Source organism: Pan troglodytes, chromosome 20 (genome assembly GCF_028858775.2).
Source record: "Pan troglodytes isolate AG18354 chromosome 20, NHGRI_mPanTro3-v2.0_pri, whole genome shotgun sequence".
Taxonomy (NCBI): domain Eukaryota; kingdom Metazoa; phylum Chordata; class Mammalia; order Primates; family Hominidae; genus Pan; species Pan troglodytes.
The window spans coordinates 17952540-17973860 of record NC_072418.2 but is presented as its reverse complement, the minus strand read 5'-3'; the positions used below and the strand labels follow the sequence as shown (position 1 = coordinate 17973860).

Genomic DNA, 21321 nt, shown 5'->3' with positions numbered 1-21321 from the left:
ATGAGTTTCAAAAGCAGAGAGACTGGAATTCTGGTTGGTGAGATTGTGTCCCGCCCAGTTTCCTGGCCTCCTGACTGCAAGATCCTTGTGTGCCTGTGTCCCCTCCAGTGGGGAACAGAGAGCTTGAGTGTGGCTCACAGTCTCCCCTAGCAGCAAGGCCAGTATATCTCTGCTTTGGCTTGTCTGATCCAAGGCAAGCTGCAGGGTCTGGGGTACTGCAGAGTCAAGAGGTAATGGGGCCCCACCACTTGGCTGGTCCAAGGGGTGGTGGGGGGCAGGGTGTATACACACTGCGTGAAGGAGGATTAAGGCCTCTAAGAGCTGCCTCGGCGCACGGCCGCTGGCCTGGCTCCAGGCGGCGCAGTCTGGCTGATGACACGAGCGCTGTTCTCACCAGCTGCCTGAGCCAGTCAGATGGAAAATTAATCCTATTTGTGCTTCCCCACTGACACAGATTGCACAATTAAAGAAGCCGCTGTCAGGAATTTGAAGTAGATGCCACTCTAGCACCTAGGAGGGGAACAGACCTTCTGATATTGATGTTGTGTAATCAGCATTTCAGCAAAGATGTTTCTAGGACAAGATAAGATGTAAATTGCTGTAAATTGAATTGTATTGAGAAATTACCAGGTTTTTACCAGTCAGGGTCCCTCATCCTCTTGTTTTTGTCCCTGGGCAGAATCTAGCATTCCCTGAAAATAATTGTTTATTCAAGAGCCTTGGAGCGGTGGAGAGGTGACCTCCTCTACCTGAAGGGTATGTGTGACTGTGAACTTGTGATTTCATGAGGGGCTGTAGTCAGTTGGCATTGGCTGGCAGTCTGTATGGAATAAAACAAATTTAAGCCATGTCCCCTCAGGCATCTTCTGCTTGGGAAGCATAAATGACAACTTGGTGTCCCTTCCCCTTGCCCCCACACCTCATGACTTCAGCACGGTGGTATGTTTTAGATTTCACCTATGACACGGGATATATCTCATTGTAAGCAGATGGCCAGGTGCTGCAGGGAGAGGTCTTGGCTCTGATTTGTTTACGAGGATGAAATTCTTTGGAATACTACTGCTAGAAGTCTTGACTTAAGACCCAGCTTATGGGCCACATGGCACTCAGCTGCTTCTGCAGAGAAGGCAGGCCACTGATGGGTACAGCAAAGTGTGGTGCTGCTGGCCAAGCCAAAGACCCGTGTAGGATGACTGGGCCTCTGCCCCTTGTGGGTATTGCCACTGTGCTTGGTGAGTGGAGACAGCTGTGGAGCAGAGGACTTGAAGCACACACTGTTCCAAATGACGTCCAGCCAACCAGGCCACCATCCACTCTGCCTCTGTCCCCATGGGGATGATGATGAAGATGATAAAGTCGCAGCCTGCTTTTTAGGGTTGTTGTGTGGATAACTAAGCCAATACAGATGAAGTGCTCGATAACAGCATCAGCTCAAGAAGTGGCAGGTACCTCCTGTGGAGGTCTTCTAGGCCCTGGTGCAGGTCTGTGTGATGATGGCTTGCATAAAGCTCTGCTAAGTGTGGTTTAACCAGCCATCGTCTTGGCGACTGCTCCTGCCTTCCCTGGCGTCTTTCTACCTGTGTGCTCCATCACTTTAGGAGAGGGGTGAGTCTGAACAGACCAGACAGAATGAAGGCAGGATTACTGGGTTTCAAGGGGTCCGCTGGGAGGCCAGGACTTCAGGTAGAACTGCAAATACAAAGTATAGCTGGTCCCAACCCATTGGTTTTCTCAGTGACTTGTGATGGACGGAACTGGGAACTGAATCTCCAGCAATCAGCAGATTCTGGGCAGTTGTTTGTGGTCTTTCTCTTTTCCTCTCTGGCTTGCCTTTAGAGTCCCAGAACTAAGCCTGCCCTGCATGTCTGTATCTATCTATATCCTGCTTTCTAATCTCCTTTCCTGGTCTGGGAACAGGTTGCTTGGGGCCAGACTGCTTTGTGATGAGTGGGCTCAGAACAAAGCCTGTCTGGAGACCCTGAAAGCCCCTTTGAAGGATAGGAGCTAATTGGGACGGGCGATGGAGAGAACTATGACTTGATGGAGGATACCAGTGAAGAGGGCTTGCTGCCATCCACTTTGCAAGTAGGGACTCCATCATCGCAGAAAGTGTTCAAACTTTCTGAGCTGGTTTTGGATTTTTTGTTTTCTGTATCTTCTGTTAGATTTCTAATTTGTCTGAACTATTGACTAGATTGTAAATAAAGTTAGTCCAAGGAAACAGTTTGTTTCCTGCTCAGAGTTATAAAACATTACAGTTGTGTTCTCTGTTAAGTACTGTCTATCCCTAATATTTTCCCAAAATTCACTTAAATATTATGATTGCAAAGAACATCTTTGAAAACAGGCATGCTTAGCCGGGTGCGGTGGCTCACGCCTGTAATCCCAGCACTTTGGGCGGCCAAGGTGGGCGGATCATCTGATGTCGGGAGTTTGAGACCAGCCTGACCAACATGGAGAAACCCCATCTCTACTAAAAATACAAAATTAGCCAGGCGTGCAGGCGCATGCTTGTAATACCAGCTACTCAGGAGGCTGAGGCCGGAGAATTGCTGGAACCTGGGAGGCGGAGGTTACAGTGAGTCGAGATCACGCTATTGCACTCCAGCCTGGGCAACAAGAGCAAAACTCCGTCTCAAAAAAGAAAAGAAAACAGGCATGCTTAATCAGAGGTCTATGAATTTAGAGGAAAAATTTACATTTTTATTTTCATTAACCCAGAAGTTCCCAAATTTTCTTGGTTCACAACATCCTTAAACGTCTCAGTTTTTTCTGTGATGCCTCAGGCCAAAGGAAGTAGCCAACAATATTGTTTATTAGGTGGTTAAGCACAAGCAGCAGAATAAGTACCAATGTCTCAACAACTGTGTAGCTGTCTGAAAAAAAAAACAGGAATATATATTTTATTCTTACATAACCATAGTTATTTCTTTCTTTTTTTTTTTTTTTTTTTTGGCGGGGGGTGGGCAGAGTCTTGCTTTGTCGCCCAGGCTGGAGTACAGTGGCACAATCTCTGCTCACTGCAACCTCCACCTCCCGGGTTCAAGTGATTCTCCTGTCTCAGCCTCTGGAGTAGCTAGATTACAAGCATGCGCCACCATACCTGGCTGATTTTTCTGTATTTTTAGTAGAGATGGGGTTTCACCAGATTGGCAGGCTGGTCTCCAACTCCTGACCTCAAGTGATCTGCCTACCTCGTTTTCCCAGAGTGCTGGGATTACAGGTGTGGCCCGCCATGCCTGGCCCATAGTTACTTTCTAATAGGATGTGTCTGCCTGTTGGATGCTGCACAAATCCTCAAACCCTAGAACCAGCTTGGATGTCACTACCTGCATCTCCTGTTGATGTTGATTTTTTTTTTTTTTGAGACGGAGTCTTGCTCTGTCTCCCAGGCTGGAATGCAGTTGTGCTATCTTGGCTCACTGCAGGCTCCACCTCCCAGGTTCACGCCATGCTCCTGCCTCAGCCTCCCAAGTAGCTGGGACTACAGGCGCCTGCTGCCATGCCTGGCTAATTTTTTGTATTTTCAGTAGAGATGGGGTTTCACTGTGTTAGCCAGGATGGTCTCGGTCTCCTGACCTCGTGATCCGCCTGCCTCGGCCTCCCAAAGTGCTGGGATTACAGGTGTTCATGTTGATTTTTATATGACCTTTGCTTTTTGTTTTTTGTTTTGTTGTTGTTTGTTTGTTTGTTTTTTTTGAGACGGAGTCTCGCCCTGTCGCCCAGGCTGGAGTGCAGTGGCGCGATCTCGGCTCACTGCAAGCTCCGCCTCCCGGGTCCACGCCATTCTCCTGCCTCAGCCTCCCGAGTAGCTGGGACTACAGGCGCCCGCTACCACGCCCGGCTAATTTTTTGTATTTTTAGTAGAGACGGGGTTTCACCGTGTTAGCCAGGATGGTCTCGATCTCCTGACCTCGTGATCCGCCCGCCTCGGCCTCCCAAAGTGCTGGGATTACAGGCGTGAGCCACCGCGCCCGGCCTGCGTTTTGTTTTGTTTTGTTTTGTTTTGTTTTGGAGACGGAGTCTTGCTGTGTTGCCCAGGCTGGAGTATAGTGGCGCCATCTCTGCTCACTGCAACCTCCACCTCCTGGGTTTAAGTAATTCTCCTGCCTCAGCCTCCTGAGTAGCTGGGACCACAGGTGTACACCACCATGCCTGGGTACTTTTTTTTTTTTTTTTTGGTAGAGATAGGGTTGCACTGTGTTGGCCAGGCTGGTCTCAAATTCCAGACTTAAGGTGATCCACCTGCCATGGCCTCCCAAAGTGCTGGGATTACAGGCGTGAGCCACTGTGCCTGGACAATCTTTGTTTTATTACAGCAACTTGCTGATCAAGTGTTGCAGGCTGTGACACTGTTGAATATAGTGCAATCTGGTGTTGAAATGATCAATTGCCTTGTGCTGATAGTTCCTGCAATGCCATCTGAGTTTACCATGACATCCCCAAGGCACCTGGGCACTCAGTTTGGGAACTACAGCATTGTCTAACCTTGCTTCATCCTTTTCTTCTACACTGGGAACATGATATAGGGTTTCTATTGGAAGTAGATACAAAAGTAGGACATCAAGTTCGATTATGTAGCCTTCTTTGGATTGCAAACAATAAGCAAAATTCTTTTCCTTGACCTTCAGCTAACTCTTAACGTGGTGAATGGTGGCTCCTGCTTTTTGGCCACAGGTCAGTATGAAAATGGAGAGGGAGCAGCAGTTTTTAATCTTTTCAACAGAAAACTTTGAAGATGTTGTCTCCTGTTATCTATGCCAGGCATGCCTTCTCTTGCCGCTGCCTGCCTGACCCCCACGACAGAAGCGCACACACTCTTCCCCCGCCTCTGGTCTCATTCTCTGTCCCTTCTTCAGAGATGCCGCCTGTCCTTCGGGTCAGTGCAGATCCCTCTCCCCGTCCATGGCCAGAGCAGCCCTGCCCTTCTCCTCCACGGTATTCACCCCATGTATTGCCTAATCACTCGGGAGAATGCCATGTCAACCGCTGAGTCCTAGGGCAAGGCATGTTAGGACCTGTTGCCTGAGCGAGTGACTGAGTCTGGTGGTCTCCACATTATCCATGTGAGAGTGTGAACTGTTTTGCTTTTCCAGAGCTTTGAGATTGAGCTGGAAGCCCCAGGATGACAATGTGGATGTGGTCACTAAGGGTTCACCTCCTGTGTGCTGGGAAGATAAAAGTGAAATAAAGATGAGCCTGCCTTCAGGTTCCTAGGGGGCTGACCATGGAACTCAGTAGATGGAGATGAGGGAAGCACCAGATGCTATGGGCCAGAGAGAGAGAGAGAGAGAGAGAGTCTGCGAGCCTATGTCTGCGTCCATCCATCTGTCTGGCAGTAGGGCTAGCAGATCAAAGGCTGAAGGTGACAGGGTTGGCTGACTTGTTGTTAGAGCCTAGATGCTAGGGGCCTGGGGCAGTGTGAGGTTGGGGGGAACCGCTGTGGGAAGAATTCGCCCAAGAAGGCTGACCTCATATCAAATCTGGGCCTTAGAAAAGTCATCTGGGTCTCACATAGGACTTCTCACTGTACCTCTCTTTCTTGCCCCATAACAGACTAGAAGTGGTTGGTTTTCCTCATGTTTCTTGTCATTGCAGTAAGAGTGGGCTCTTGAAATTTCCCAAGGGTCTTACTTTCCTGTAGTCATGGGAAGGCTGTGGGCATAGCAGTAGGTCAGTGTGGTCCCTTGAGGTGCAGGTGCTGCACAGGCCCAGAGTGGGTGCAGGAGTCCCAGGTATCTTATGGTGATCTCCCTTGTGGGGCCATGGATATCACTTTCTTTTCTTTTTCTTTTTCTTTTTCTTTTTTTGAGATGGAGTTTTACTCTTCTTGCCCAGGCTGGAGTACAGTGGCACAATCATGGCTCACTGCAGTTTCCGCCTCCCAGGTTCAAGGCAGTTCTCCGGCCTCGGCCTCCCGAGTAGCTGGCCACCATGCCCGGCTAATTTTTTGTCTTTTTAGTAGAGATGGGGTTTCATCATGTTGGCCAGGCTCGTCTCCAATTCCTGACCTCAAGTGACCCACCCTTCTCGGCCTCCCGAAGTGCTGGGATTACAGACGTGAGCCACCGTGCCCAGCCAGATGTCACTTTCATTGGTTATCTTCAGAGCCTCCTTAAAGAAACTTTGGGGTACTGGTAGCTACCAGGTTTGTCTTATGTGTCGAACATGTCATACCTTCACATTTGAACAGACAACCTCCAGCAGTTTCTTTCCTCAGGGACCTGGGTGTGTGTGTGTTAAGGATGGCCACTGTGTCACGACCATCTGTGTTGGACACTTCTGATGTGTGTGTGTGCAGCTCACTAATGAGGACTTCCTTAATTCAAAGGCCAACTTAACTGCCCAGGAATCAGATGCCAGGTTTTGGGCCACTCTATCTGCTTAGACCTGGTGTTTCCACTCCTGGGTCAGGTACTTCTCTCTGCCTTGGTTTCCCTATCTGTAAAGTGGGGATGAGGCCAGAAGCAATGTTAGCATTTTTGAGGATTTAACTGTTACTGTGCATCACTTGTGAGCTGGATGGCTAGGGAGGGGTGTTTTGGCTTTTGCAATGGCTTAAAACACCAAATGAGGCAAGGTTCAAGAGTCAGGTTTTCTGTAGAAAACTGTTTTTTTCCTCTTGTGAACAGAAAATTCAGCTTCTGTCCGGGCATGGTGGCTCACGCCTGTAACCCCAGCAATTTGGGAGGCCGAGGCAGGTGGATCACCTGAGGTCAGGAGTTTGAGACCAGCCTGGCCAACATGGTGAAACCCCATCTCTACTAAAAATACAAATATTAGCCAGCCATGGTGGCACACGCCTGTAATCCTAGCTACTGGGGAGGCTGAGGTGGGAGAATCACTTGACCCTGGAAGGCAGAGGTTGCAGTGAGCCAAGATTGCACCACTGCACTGCCTGGGCGACAGACCCTGTCTCCAAAAAAAAAAAAAAAAAAAAAAGGAAAATTCAGCTTCCTCGGCTCAAGGGCCTGTCTAGGCCTGGTGAGGTGAAGAAGAGTGGTCACTGGCCTAGAGCACACATGAGTTTTTATCCCTTGGCTTTGCTGCAAGTCTTTTTGGAAAGAGACAAGCATGGCCCAGCCCAGAAGTTCTAGAAGTCCTTGGCCTCATCTTGCCTCAAGGGCATTGCTTAGAGATTTCCAGAATGTCATTACTTAATGGAAAATTTATAGGGTCTGCTTCCTTTTGGGACAGCTTGGCTCTGCACCCTGGCCGCCTGTGTCCTTGTGGCTGGGCTGCTCCCGCCCCTGCCTGCCATCACTCACCTGGCGTGTGCTTGGTGCGCAGCATCAGCTATATGTTTCTGGAGCTGCTTTCTAGGAGAAATCTAATCATAGAAACCAAACTGAATGGCATTCCTTGGCCTCACTCTTTGTACCCTCCATCTTGGGATCCAGGCTTCCCCAGTGCCTTTAGGCCTCCCCTCCCCTTGACCCCATCACACTTGTCCCCATTGGTCACTTTGGACTTGCTGGTCCTGCTGCATGGAAGCCCTCTCCAGCCTACTCCACATGTGAGTGGGGTTTAAACCCCCACTGACTTGTTTCCTTGTCTGTGATGCTGTCCTTCTACCAATACTTGTGTCCAGTCACTTGGTGTGTCCTGTAATCTATCTGTGTCTGGACCAAGACTGGTACACTGGACCCAAGGTTCCCAGCAAGCTGATATGTGGCTTGTGTCATTTGTCCCTGTGTCTTCTCCTATCTCACTGGCCTCCTATCTCCACAGCCTAGTCCATGGAGTTGCTTTATGTAGCAAATTCTCCGTTTGGAGCTTTTAAAATAGGATTATTTGCCAGAACTGCATTTACAAAAAAAGTTTGTGTAATCCTGGTTTAAATAAATTACACAAAGTAATTCACTGGCAGCTAGGGTGCCTAGTGTGTGCTAGGCATAAAGCTGCTTCTGAACTGACTAAAAGTTCATCCCAGAATGATATCTCCACTGAGTTCTTAGGTTTATTACTAGAGATGAAAAAAAAAAAGAAAAAAAGAAAATGGTAGGTCTAGTATGGATTCATTTTTATCGGCAGTAAACATGCAGATTCTTTCCTCAGCAGACCTGCATTATTTAAGTTACCAAGAAAATATTCTTAGTAAGTTTGTGGCTTTGCCCTGAGCACTTGGCAGTGGACTGGGTGGGCCATCCATGGGTGGGCAGACCCCAGCCTTCCTGCTTCTCCTTGCCTGGCCCACCAAATGAAATTATTGACTTTGCTCGATGCTTTGTGTGTGATAAATGCAAGGAGTTTTAATGTAAATGTCATATGTGGGAGCCTGCACATCGTCCCCTTCCACACACAGGCAGCATCTCCTAAAAACTCACAGGTGGGAAAAGGGATGTGCAGGTTTGTGAGACGTGGCTTCATTGTACATCCTTCCCCATGACCTTCATAGTTCCCAGAGCCTTTGCTGGCTCCTAGTGGGCTCTCACCACCTCACTCTGCCTCCTCTGTTGGTTTGTGGTCTCCTCCCTGCTGGAGGGTAAGTCTTTGGGGAGAGGAGACATTGGAACCCTTTCAGTCAAAGCATGGGGTGGCCCCTCTGGCCAACTTGGCTAGCTACCGCCAGGGAACTCAGTCCTTGGAGACCACAGCCAGAGGGACTTGTCATTCTGAGCGGTGCCCATCTGCTGACTGATATCTCACGGGGGCTCTTCTCTTCCTTTGTAGAGTGCCTGGTGAAGAATGTGATGGGATCACTAGCATGTCTGCGGAGAGCGGCCCTGGGACGAGATTGAGAAATCTGCCAGTAATGGGGGATGGACTAGAAACTTCCCAAATGTCTACAACACAGGCCCAGGCCCAACCCCAGCCAGCCAACGCAGCCAGCACCAACCCCCCACCCCCAGAGACCTCCAACCCTAACAAGCCCAAGAGGCAGACCAACCAACTGCAATACCTGCTCAGAGTGGTGCTCAAGACACTATGGAAACACCAGTTTGCGTGGCCTTTCCAGCAGCCTGTGGATGCCGTCAAGCTGAACCTCCCTGTGAGTAGTGTGGGCAGGGCCCAGGGTGGCCGTCCTCGAGGTCTTCTCCTGCATGTCTCCTGGTCAGGGCAGTTCCTGGGGGGAGGGTAGGAGATGCATTTGGAGTCATGGTGAGAGCTGCAGGGCCCTTGAGTGAGTGGTTTCAGCAGTTCTGATCAGTTGAAATCAGGGAGAAAGAACGAGCTAATTGGCTTAACAATAACTGGTTTCTTAGATATTGGAATCCTGGGGAAAATTGTGTAGAGGTTGAAGCAGTGGGAGAAAGGAAGGCCCACAGATCTACTTCCAGTTCCATGGTGAGTTGAAGTCAGAGCACTTGGCCATCCTAGCCCCTTCCTTTCTCAGGTGTGGACATAGTTGATCAAGGATAAGTAGACGTAGTTGATCAAACTATGCTAGAGGGGAATTGGCTTGCTGCAGTAGCGGTCACCTAGCATCATCGTCACTGTCACCCGGAGCACACGGTGGGGAAAGGTAGTGGGATTACCTCGCAGGGAGTGCAAGTACATGGAGGCGTCCCCAGTTGGAGAAAGGTGGCTGTGGCTGCAGCTGCACGGGTGGTGTTGCCCTCCCTCCCTCTGGCTACAGCACACTTGCTCTTGTGCTTTTGTGAGCCCACCCCTCTTCTCTTTCCCTAGAGAGTTTTCCATTTGCCCATGTCCCTAGCAAACTGTTCTGCAAGCAAACTTGTATCTCTAGCTGAACCTCAGGGAACAGATGGAATAAATGCTTCAGTTTTTTTTTCTTTAAAGCACCAAAGACTAATTGTCTTTAAATTGTCCTTTGCTGTTTGCCAAGTCCTGTACACCCCCTGGCAAGTGCATTAGGTGGTTGCAGCCACTGACCCAGGCTGGTGTGTGCACACCAGAGCCACTGGTGTGTAGGAGCGGCCTTAGCCTCTGCCAGGCATCCTTACTCCCAAGTTTAAAGTCATTGTGTCTGTAAGAACTGTCTGGTGCTATTGGTTCACTGAATACGTGTCATGCACTCGGGGGAAGATCATCAGAACAGGGCAGTACGTGTCTGGGTCTTGAAATGGCTCAGGAAAGGTATGGAGGCAGAAGAGGGGCCATGCTCTCCATTGACCAAGATGAGGAGTGGAGGCAGTCAGCTGTGTTGGCCTGCGGGAGGGAGACTGTTGGGGGAGCTCACTGCACCAATCTCTAGCTGGGCTGGACAGGGTCCATAGTTGAGAGTGAAATTCTCAGAGCAGATGCACAGAACCAGGAGAGAAGGAACTGGGGACTGGAGTGGAACCCAGAGCGTTGTGAGGCCCTTAGGGGTTGGAGGGAAGGCAGAAGGCCTACAGAAGAGAGCATTTCCCCAGATTCCAACATCAGAAGCTACAGGGAGGTCAAAGAGATGAGGATTCCGACCTGACCGTCCTGTTGACCTTTAGGAGGGCATTGGTGACCTTAGGAAGACGTGACACAGAAGTAGAAACCAGATTGCGACGGTGTGAATGAGAAGGTGAGGATGTGAAGCCACCATTTCAAGAAGCTTGGCTTTGAAGGGAAACGCATCAGTGCCAGAATAGCAGAGGGGTCAGCTTGTTACAAGAAAACGCAGTGGGAACTGAAGCAGGGAGGGCTGAGAAGGTGAAGACAGGAGAAGGAAGGGCTGGGGGACTTGAGATTGCCGAGAAGCAGCAGCATCCCAGTTGAGGTTGAGGGAACAGTGCTGGCCAGCGGGACAGACAAGTATGGGTGGTTGGTTAGGCCATGGGGTTTGGGAGTTCAAGGTCAGTCTCTGAAGTGCAGGCTGGAGAGTGGCCAGGACGTTCTTGCTCCAGGCAGAGTGTGAATCTACCTGTCCCTATGACTGTTGACGTCGCCCTCATTAGCTCTGACATAAGAAGAAGGGACTGATCCATGGTGGCCCTGATCTGATGTCTTCAGAGATGGGAGAGTGAGGAGCTGAGGAGGGAGCTTGCTGAGTGAGAGTGGTCTCGGGGCATTTGGTGGGGGCTGAGCCAAAGGGGATGCTTGATCAGGAGCATCATCATGCTAAATCTGTATTCTGGGGACTTCCTTCTTCAGGAGATGTTAATAAGGCCACCCTAAAAAGTATTCCTTGTCTGTTTTCTGATGCCTTCTAGGTCTTCACCCGCATTTTGATCTCCTATCATGGCCCCAAACCGTACTATCCAGGCTGGCAGTTCCTCTTCCCCCACCGTTCTCTCTGCCTTCACCCCGATTCCTCTTCACTATTCTGTTGGCCATTGAGACATGTGACACACTGTGGCCAATTCAGTGGCCTTTGGCCATAGAATAAAATTTAAATTTCCACTGGGATAGATCTATTCAGACTTGGTTCTCTTGGGAAAGGAGGTCAGAGCATAGAAAGTGGCACCGATAGTCTGCTTCCAGTCTCCCCTCTTGACCACTTGCCTAAGGTGCCTGGGTGTGCACTTGTAGCCCTCACCCCCAGGGCAGTTCCATGAGCTGTGCCAAAACCTTACATGTAAGCAGGTGGCCCTTGACTCTTTCTCGTGGATGTCAGAACATCTCAAAAACCCCACACCCATACCCTGTGCTGGCCTTTCCAACGCTGTCCACTACCATCCCGAGCAGGGCCTCGGTGCTTGCTGTTAGTATACTTGCTCTCTTCTCCCTGCAACAGCCTCTCCACCTGCAGCCTGTGCCTCTACCGTGGGACTCCACTTGGATTTGGTTCTGATATACCACTTGAACTTAATTACAGGAGCACCTGTCCTCAGTCAGAGTGATGGCTCAGAAAGTTTGGCTATGGGTGGGTCAGGCCAACAGCCTGAGCTGGTCTAGTCATTGGGGGCTTGCTGTCTGGGTGCAGCCCCCTGCCTGGCCCTCTGTGATCCTCACACCTGGAAACCCAGGCACTGCTTGATCTGTCCGCACATTCCTTCTGTGGTTGTTTTTAAAAATGAACTTAGTTTTAGAATAGGTTTAGATTTAGAGAAGAAGTTGTGAGAATAACGTGGTTTGATTTCGGGCACTTGAAGACGTTTACATCTGTTATCTGGCTCCTTCTGTTTGGCACTTAGTAAGATCTGAAAGTTTGAGGGTTGGGATGGTGGATTTTTTATTTTTATTTTTTAAACTAAGGATTGTGAAGGCTGTCCAGATTTGTCATTTGGCAGTTAACCTGGTCATTCAGCAGTATCTGGATACTAAAGAATCCTTAGTGGTAGACTGTGTGCAAATGAAAGAAACGTTAAGTCCAGTGAATTTGACTAGGGGTGGAAACTTAGGCTCCGCAGCTCTTCATGGTGACAAGGAGGCAGGAGTGCCAGGGTCAAGGGTTACGAGTGGGCTCCAGCATTGGCGCCAGGGGAATTTGCATTTTATGGACATGTAAAATTTCAAATGGTGGGGACAAGTAGGACCTGTCATGGGTTGTCTTACTAGGTGAGGATTGCTTTTTAAAAGGCTGCCTGGTTTCCCCCTTATTTATTAAAAGTGAAAGAATATTTTAGCATCCATAAAAAGAAAAAATGTGCATTTCAATGAAGGCAGCCTGTTCCAAGATAGAGTGGTTGGAAACTTGTATGTTTCCCTCTGAATTACTCCCCAGCATTCAGGAACCCTTCCCCGCTCCACTTTATTTTGGTGTTCCCCCTCAAGATCACTTGCTGATGCCAGTAGGAGCTGTGGCTCCCGTGGATTTACCTGTGGAGCAGCCAGGGGTGAGGTCCCCAGGCCAGCCTGGCCAGCCCAGTGTTTGTGCTGCCTGGCTGCCTAGGTGACACTGGACTTTTGCTCTCTGCTCTCCAGGATTACTATAAGATCATTAAAACGCCTATGGATATGGGAACAATAAAGAAGCGCTTGGAAAACAACTATTACTGGAATGCTCAGGAATGTATCCAGGACTTCAACACTATGTTTACAAATTGTTACATCTACAACAAGGTGAGATGTGGGGGTGGGTGTCCAGCTGCCCTGGGGAGAGAGGAGGGGAGGCGACGGCAGTGGGCATGTCAGGAGCCCGTGGGCAGGGGTGTTGGGTGTGGCTGGGCTTGGAGTCTGGCAAGAGGAGACCCTTGGAGGTAGAGGTAATGAGACCTGTGGTTGTTCCTGTGACTGGGTGTGGGCTTTTTTGCTGGGAGGAGGGTGCTGGCCATGTTGAACTTGCAAGCTGTCCTTGTTAGCCTGAAGCATGTGCTTCTGGTGCCCTTGGGATTTTGGTTCCTGAGCATGTCTAGTAGAGAAGGTGTGAGGAGAATAGTGGCGACTCATGACAAAGTCCATTTGGGTGATGTAAATTGTTAGGAAAGAGCCTGCTAAAATGTAGTTGTGCAGAGGTGTGCCCAAACAGAGACCTCCACGTGAGAGAGGGTGTGATGGGGCCGGCGCAGAGCTCAGTTGCTCTGTGGGTGATGGTCTGCTGGAACTGTGGACATGACTGTCGATAACTCTTGGCCATAGATGAAGTGTCCCCCTGATCCTACATGTAGACCTGAAGGTCACTTCCTAACCCCGTAGCCAAACCTTTCGGCTCGGCTGTGCCATGAAGCCAGATCATTTGTTTACAGTTCAGACCACAGATGTGATTAAAATCAACCCTTTCAAATAGAACGACTCTGGAGGGAGACACTATACAGAACTCAGCTTTTGACCTCTGCTGGTGTAGTGGGTAAAAATGCCCAGAAGAGATGGGTAGGTGAGTTTCTTGAAGTTTACTGTGTTTTTTAAAGTCTCAGCTCTCACCACTTAGGTTTGAGCAAAATGTGCAGACCAGGCTCTCAGTTTAGAACTGAGTGGGAGCAGCATGTTATAGATGAGGTGACAGAGTGGGACCCCTCAACTAGTGTGAGATGTGCAGTGCCCAGAGTCCTGGTGAGCTGCCATGGGGGTACGTTGGGGAGCATTGCTGGGGCCCTGCTAATGTATCATGGCAAGAAATCCTGTGTCATTCACGTATTTCTGGTGAAATTGAATTGTGTCAAAGGAGGGCCCCTTTCAGTGATTGGCTGAGCTTGGTAGATGCTTAAGGCATTAGGATGGCTTCTCAGATAGGCCAGAGCTTAAAAGATGAGGGAGGTGCAGGTAGACAAGTGTAGGCTCAGCACACCTGTGGGAACACAAGCCTCTGTGATACCTGGTAGTGTAGCCATTGTGGCTCCTTTGGGTGCAGATCGGGGAAGGACCCGGAATACGACGCTTCATGTTTTGGGGGCAGGGGGTGGCATGGGGTGCCCTATCTACAGAGGTGGGGAGGGGAGGGCCCTCTGACTCTACCCCTGTGTCTCCTTATCCAGCCTGGAGATGACATAGTCTTAATGGCAGAAGCTCTGGAAAAGCTCTTCTTGCAAAAAATAAATGAGCTACCCACAGAAGAAACCGAGATCATGATAGTCCAGGCAAAAGGAAGAGGACGTGGGAGGAAAGAAACAGGTAGAGTACTGAAATAGCAAGTAAATTGGCTTTCTCCCCGACCTTTGTCCCTTTTCCAAGTTTGGTGGGGGGCTGGGAGTGGCAGGAGGATGTGACATTATATACTGCATGCCATGTTGGTGTTTGGACATGTGAGATTGGGTTTGGTGTTGGATCCATCCCATAGGGTCATGTGGCCCTGTGGCCTCTTCTAAGCAGAAATAATTGGGCGCTGCCTTTTCTGAGGGTAGGTGATGGACTTAGGGTAAAAGGAAAGTGTAACTTCTCAAAGCACTTTGACGTTTGTTGAACACTTCACCCTGCCAGTATCATAGGTGGTTTTTACTTTTCCATTTTAAGGACATTAACGTGACCAGAAATCATTTTAACTAACATCTCAGTTCTAAACCTTGAGGTTTGTGATTGGAATTACCTTAATGCACTGGTGTCAGAGTTATCCCTGCTTCTGATGCTCAGTCATCTGAAGTGAAAGCCCTCCTCATCCATCTCTGCCTGTCACCACCCCCAACTGACACAGGGTTCCAGGGGCCAGCTGGCAGAGCTGCCCACTCCAGGAAATGATTCTGTCTAGGAAACTCTCCAGCAGCTACTGGCTACATCTTGTCCTTTGCAACTCCATGCTGCAGAAGGGTGACATTTGCGAGGTGGTCCCTGAGTGTGAGTTGTTTGCTTCTCTGAGCAGCAGCCTTTCACCTGGCCTCCCACGCTGCTCCGAAGTGGTGGCAGAAAGGGGGTTGCTACATCCCCTGCTGCACCCAAAGGTAACCAAGGAGAACTAGTCTCACGTGTCACCCTGTGGCTCTTGTACCTGTCAGATCACATCCCTGATCCTCATGTAAGTCACATCCCTTATCCTTACATGAGGATATTGGTCCTCACTCCCTGGGACCAGGGGTTTGGGCTGCACGCTGGGCAGACAGACATGGTGGCATCTCCTATTCCAGTCTGGGAGAAGCCCAGGAGTTGTGCCTGGGGAAGGAGAATTGGGAAACTCAGCAGAATCTCACCCTTGCTCCTTGAGATGCACAGGGAACATGGGTGCTGCTTGAGCTGGTAGATGAAGGCACTGGGTGTCTTTGTCCATTTTCATGGCAGCCAGCATGCACATGAAGGATGTGGTGACCCAAGTTATGCTCCTAGACATTCTCACCCTGGTCCACCCACTTTGTGTTAGAGCTCTGGCGATAACCCCTCACTTTTTGCAGCTGGTTGGGTGTGCCACGTGACCATTGTGTGTTCGGACTGCCTGCACAGCTGCTGGGAGGCAGCGCTCGAGCCAGTCATGAAGGGCAACAGTCCAGCTGCCCCCTGTGGTTCCAGGAGGTGGGGGCCTGCCAGTTTCCAGAAACCTTGGCGAGGGCGGCTACTGCCGGCTCCCTGCCAGAAGCTCTTACTCAGAAGGCAGTGCTTCTGGGAACAAGGGCAGCTGTGCCTGGAAGCTCTGAGGAGTGTTTTCCCGCTCTCTGTCCCCTGTCAGCATGTGCTTCCTGCTCCTTGAGCCTGGGCCTCCAGGCTTCATGAAGGGGTCTTTGTGCCTGAGTTGGGAGTTGCAGCCAGGACGCCCTAGGAAATGGGAAGCGCGGTTTTCTGCTGTTCTTTGAGCCCCAGGGACAGGTGGAAGGGTTTGGCAGAGTGGAGTCTGGGATGTTCGTCTCTCAGGCAAATGCAACACGCGGATGTGCGTTCACTGTGTGTGGTGTATGTCCCCACGAGGTCAGCCAGCATGTGGATGTCAGCATGGTCTCTAACTCCCCGTCTTATTATGATTTGTAGGGACAGCAAAACCTGGCGTTTCCACGGTACCAAACACAACTCAAGCATCGACTCCTCCGCAGACCCAGACCCCTCAGCCGAATCCTCCTCCTGTGCAGGCCACGCCTCACCCCTTCCCTGCCGTCACCCCGGACCTCATCGTCCAGACCCCTGTCATGACAGTGGTGCCTCCCCAGCCACTGCAGACGCCCCCGCCAGTGCCCCCCCAGCCACAACCCCCACCCGCTCCAGCTCCCCAGCCCGTACAGAGCCATCCACCCATCATCGCGGCCACCCCACAGCCTGTGAAGGTGAGTTTCCTGGACTCTGGAGGGCTGCTGTCACCAGGGAGGAGAGCGGCCCTGTCCTTGCCCGTGCTTTACACAGAGCCTGTCCTGGGTCCCGGGCACTGGTGGGTGTTTCTGGGGAGATCTTGCTGTGTTGAAATTGCAGCCCAGAAACAGCCGCCCCGCTGACTCAAAGGTCCCATAATTGTGTCACACCTCCTAGTGGGTTCCTGCCCCCTGCCCCTCTTTTATTTAGACTGTGCATATTTGCAGATGTGCCATCTAAATAGTCTCTGAATTGTGCCTCCCCTGGGCACTTGGGGAGAGGCCCTGGTGTTAGGTACTAAGCAGCCTCCAGAGGTCCCTTGGCTTCCAAGTGAGCACACAGTTTTATGCTTTCTCCTGCCACAGGCAGGTCCTGTCCCAGCTGCAGAGCAGAGTGGTGGGACACGATCTGCCTGTCCTTGGCCCTTTGCCTGTGCAATTATCTTTGGGTCCATTCTGTGTGAGCGATGGGCCCCAAGACAGGGCCTGGCTTTGGGGGTGACCCTGAGGGCAGCTGTGCCGGCTGCCACTTCTGACTGTGCCTGTTGGCGTCCGTGTTCTTGGCAGACAAAGAAGGGAGTGAAGAGGAAAGCAGACACCACCACCCCCACCACCATTGACCCCATTCACGAGCCACCCTCGCTGCCCCCGGAGCCCAAGACCACCAAGCTGGGCCAGCGGCGGGAGAGCAGCCGGCCTGTGAAACCTCCAAAGAAGGACGTGCCCGACTCTCAGCAGCACCCAGCACCAGAGAAGAGCAGCAAGGTCTCGGAGCAGCTCAAGTGCTGCAGCGGCATCCTCAAGGAGATGTTTGCCAAGAAGCACGCCGCCTACGCCTGGCCCTTCTACAAGCCTGTGGATGTGGAGGCACTGGGCCTACACGACTACTGTGACATCATCAAGCACCCCATGGACATGAGCACAATCAAGGTGAGCGGGATGTGCCTGAGGGAAGGGACAAGGTGGGCAGGCTGTCCCTCCACATCAGAACCTTCCTAGACCTTTTAGTCCAAGAGGAAGCCCAGGCCTGGAACGGTGGCTGCGTGGATTTTTCCCGCCAACTCGAAGAAACTCAGCGCCCCCTGCTGTCTGCTGTGGGACGTGCTCTGAGACCTGGTGCTTGGCCATTGTGGCTGCAGATGCCTGTGCTGCCCCTTCCCCTAGTCTGAGGAAAAGCAAGACAAGCCCTCTGGCCTTGGGGGCCCAGTGCCCCAGGTACCTTGCCCACACAGTAGATGCTCCATGGGAGTTGGGGCTTGGCGGCCTTGCCAGCCTCTTTGTGGTGGGGAAGGCCTTGCTGTCTCCTCTGTGTTGGAGGCACGCTGTAAGTGCCAACATTTTCATCATAGTGTTTTGAGGCCTTTTTAGTTTTAAGACTTGTTACGTGTTTCTTCTTCTGGGAGTGGAGTCCCAAGCATGGGGCAGGCAGAGCAGGGAACAGTGCTGTGTCCCTTTGACCAGCTCCTGGACTGTGTCATCACGATGAGCTGGGCCCAGCCCTCTCCATCAGTTCTCCCCGTCATTTCTGGCTCAGGCTCCGCCTCCTGTGGGTTCTGAGTCCACCTGCCTGCGAGCCAGGCAGGTGAGCTGGGATGTTGGCAGGGCCAGTCCCAGCCCTGAGGCTGAGAACTGGGGTGATGGCCTGTCCCCCCACTAGAGTCTTGACCAAACTGAGAGCCAAGAAACCAACTTGCTCTTCTAGGCAGCCCTTTCGTCTGCTGCCAGCCACTTCTCCATGGTCACATGGGCAGACACAGCTAACAGGGACTTGTCTTGTTTTCCAGTCTAAACTGGAGGCCCGTGAGTACCGTGATGCTCAGGAGTTTGGTGCTGATGTCCGATTGATGTTCTCCAACTGCTATAAGTACAACCCTCCTGACCATGAGGTGGTGGCCATGGCCCGCAAGCTCCAGGTGAGGCTTGGGAGGGCGCAGCCACCCTCAGCAGAGCAGGCTGAGGTCCTCGTGGGAGCAGACTTCTGTGGGCCTTGGCAGAGTTTTTTTTTTCTGTCACTTTCCTTGGGATAATGCCATGTTGCTTTAGAAAAGTGCCTAAAGTCAGCCTAGTGCATACATTTTAAGTTGGGGTTATTCAATTAAAGCAGAGTAGGTGTTCCACTGCAAGCCCCCTCCACCAGCACTCATTTGCTTTTGGCTGGAAGACCGGGTGTGTGCTGTGCATGGCCCAGTCTCTTCTACAAAACACACCTGTCTCAAGTGGGTTGGGGGTGGGGGGCACTCTTGCCGAGAAGTTGCTGTCACAGTCGTGAGCTGAGGACATCTGCACTGTGGACATCCCTCCACCAGAGCCGTAAGAGCCTTCTAGCTGCAGAGTGGTTGTTTCCACATGGCCACAATTCTGATGGGGGTGGTCCTGGGCCACTTCCTTCAAGTTGAGAGCCTGGGTGGTGCACAGTGTGAAGTACACGTGTGGGCGGGGAGGGGAGGTTACAGCATAGATGTGTAAACTTAATTTTTTTAAAAAAGGAAAAATACCTAAGTTTAAAAAATGACTTTCTTTGATTAATAAGATTGGGTTAAAAATTTTGGAGAATAAAGTCAATATTTAGTACTATCATCATCATCTTTTCTATTTTTTTTGTTTTAATTATTGGAGACAGGGTCTCGTTCTGTCACCCAGGCTGGAGTGTAGTGGCACAGTCATAGCTCACGGCAGCCTCTGCCTTCCAGGCTCAAGCGATCCTCCCACCTCAGCCTCCCGAGTATCTAGGACTACAGGCTTGCACCACCATGCCCAGCTAATTTTGCCTCTTTTATTTTCTTTCTTTTTTCTTTTTTAAAGAGATGGGGTTTTGCCATGTTGCACAGGCTGGTCTGGAACCCCTGGGCTTAAGTGATCCACCTGCCTCGGACTCTCAGAGTGCTGGGATTAGAGACTCATCTTCTTTTTTAAATTCTTTAAGACTGTAGATAAATGATCATAAAAATTCCCAGCATCTTCTCCCCAATGCCATGGGTTGCTTCTGTTCTCAGGGTCAGAGCCATCATGAGGTGCGATGTGCTCATTGTAGGCCTCAGCGGGCTTCTGCACACCTGGCTGTCGCAGCCATCTGCTTCCAGGGCAGAAGTGAGGACTTGGAAAGCCTTTGGTGACCTGTGGATCGGTGCCAGGCAGAGCCCCACTGCCTGCCTGCCTCCCAGCTGCACTAGTTCTCATGTTGTCCTAGACTCCCCAGCATAGCAGCCCGTACCTGCTCCCACTGGACCTAAGGCACTGTCTCTCCTATTCTCTGTGGATCAGGGGCTGCCTTGGGTTCAGAGGACATGTGCTCAAACTCTTGAGGTAGGATAAACACTTCCCTTGTGAAGTTTGTTGGTCTCTTTCTTACTAGTGCGGATGTGGCTCTTGTTATTTAAATGCATGCTCAGGCTTGGAGCTTTTTATTTCTACTTTTTTAATTTATTTATTTTTGGAAACGGGGTGTCATTCTGCTTACTGTAGCCTCAACCTGCTGTGCTCAATTGAGCCTCTCAAGTAGGTAGGACAGCAAGCGTGTGCCACCATGCCTGGCTAATTTTTGTATTTTGGTAGAGATGGCATGTCACTGTATTGCCCAGGCTGGTCTCAAACTCCTGGGCTTAGGTGATCCACCTGCTTCAGCCTCCCATACTACCAGGATTACAGGCATGAGCCACGGCGCCTGGCCTGTTTCTTAGTTTTATTTTCTGTGACTTGGGGAATTGTTGCCCTCTCTTCACTTTGGTGTTGTCTGTGTGCCTTCTTCACAAACAACATTGCCCCTTCATCATTCATGTTTGCATTTCCCATCCTTGAAGGAGTTCAGGCTTTTTAATTTCTTTCTTTCTTTTTTGAGATGGAGTCTCTTTCTGTCGCCCAGGCTGGAGTGCAGTGGCACGACCTCAGCTCACTGCAACCTCCGCCTCCTGGTTCAAGCAATTCTCCTGCCTCAGCCTCCTGAGTAGCTGGGATTACAGGCGCACGCCACCACGCCCAGCTAATTTTTGTTTTTTAGTAGAGAGGGGGTTTTGCCGTATTGGTCAGGCTGGTCTTGAACTTCTGACCTCATGATCCGCCTGCCTGGGCCTCCCAAAGTGCTGGAATTACAGGCGTGAGCCACCGTGCCCGGCCAGAGTTTTTAATTTCAATGCAGTTTTTGTTCAGGGCCACCCGCTGGCGGTGGCGCCCTCAGATTGGTGCCTTCAACTCCTCCACCGCTCCCTCTCTCCCACTCTCTTGAGAAGACAGGGGCGCAGCTTTTGCCCACACTGCTCACGTTGATACCCATGCCCTTCATCTACTCTCACAGGAAGAACTCAGCAGAAACAAATTCTCTTCCAGCACCAAAGGTGACTGTTTTGAGCTACTTCACTAAGAGAAAGAAAAGAAAAAGCACCCTCTGATGTGTTCTAGCCCTTCCTTCCTCATTTTTGTCTCATTTTTTCTGTCCTCTCCTGACACCCTGGAGCCATCTCCTTTTCGCAGATTTTCTCCAACAAAGATTTTTGGGTTTTAAGTGGTTTTTTTTTTTTTTTTTTTTTTTTTTGCATTTTTCTCCTTCTGGGAGGGGAGTAAGCCTGCCTGAATGTAGAGTTTACCAAGGCCACTGGGATGTCTGTCACACCACAGACCCTGCAGCAGTAGAGTTTCTTCCTACACACGGGCTCCAGGTGCCGGACTGGAGTGGACACAGGCCTCAATCTCAAGGGGGCCTAGTGCAGGCAAGGGGTGGGGGGTGCTGTAGGTGGGCTGCCTCTGGCCCAGCCTGTTTCACCTGCCCTTGGGAGGGACACCTCTCTGCCAGTGCTTGGTAGAGGTGTTTCTGTTTGAGCAACAGAGTTGATGGTGGAGGGTTCCAGAGCAGGCTTCTCTTCAGTGGGCAGTTGTGTTT

At 50.8% G+C, this 21321-nt stretch overlaps 1 protein-coding gene across 3 annotated transcripts in view; it reads left to right on the top strand.

Moving 5' to 3' along the window:
- The window catches only part of BRD4 (bromodomain containing 4), a 97758-nt gene that overhangs the window by 52806 nt on the left and 23631 nt on the right, over positions 1 to 21321 (top strand). For all 3 annotated transcript variants that reach the window (XM_016935345.4, XM_016935346.4, XM_024351750.3), the window contains exons 2-7: positions 8674 to 8992; positions 12745 to 12882; positions 14232 to 14367; positions 16141 to 16430; positions 17019 to 17381; positions 18236 to 18364. In XM_016935345.4, the coding sequence (XP_016790834.1) occupies positions 8708 to 8992; positions 12745 to 12882; positions 14232 to 14367; positions 16141 to 16430; positions 17019 to 17381; positions 18236 to 18364 (1341 nt within the window). In that variant the 5' untranslated portion in view covers positions 8674 to 8707. The remainder of the gene's footprint in view (positions 1 to 8673; positions 8993 to 12744; positions 12883 to 14231; positions 14368 to 16140; positions 16431 to 17018; positions 17382 to 18235; positions 18365 to 21321) is intronic.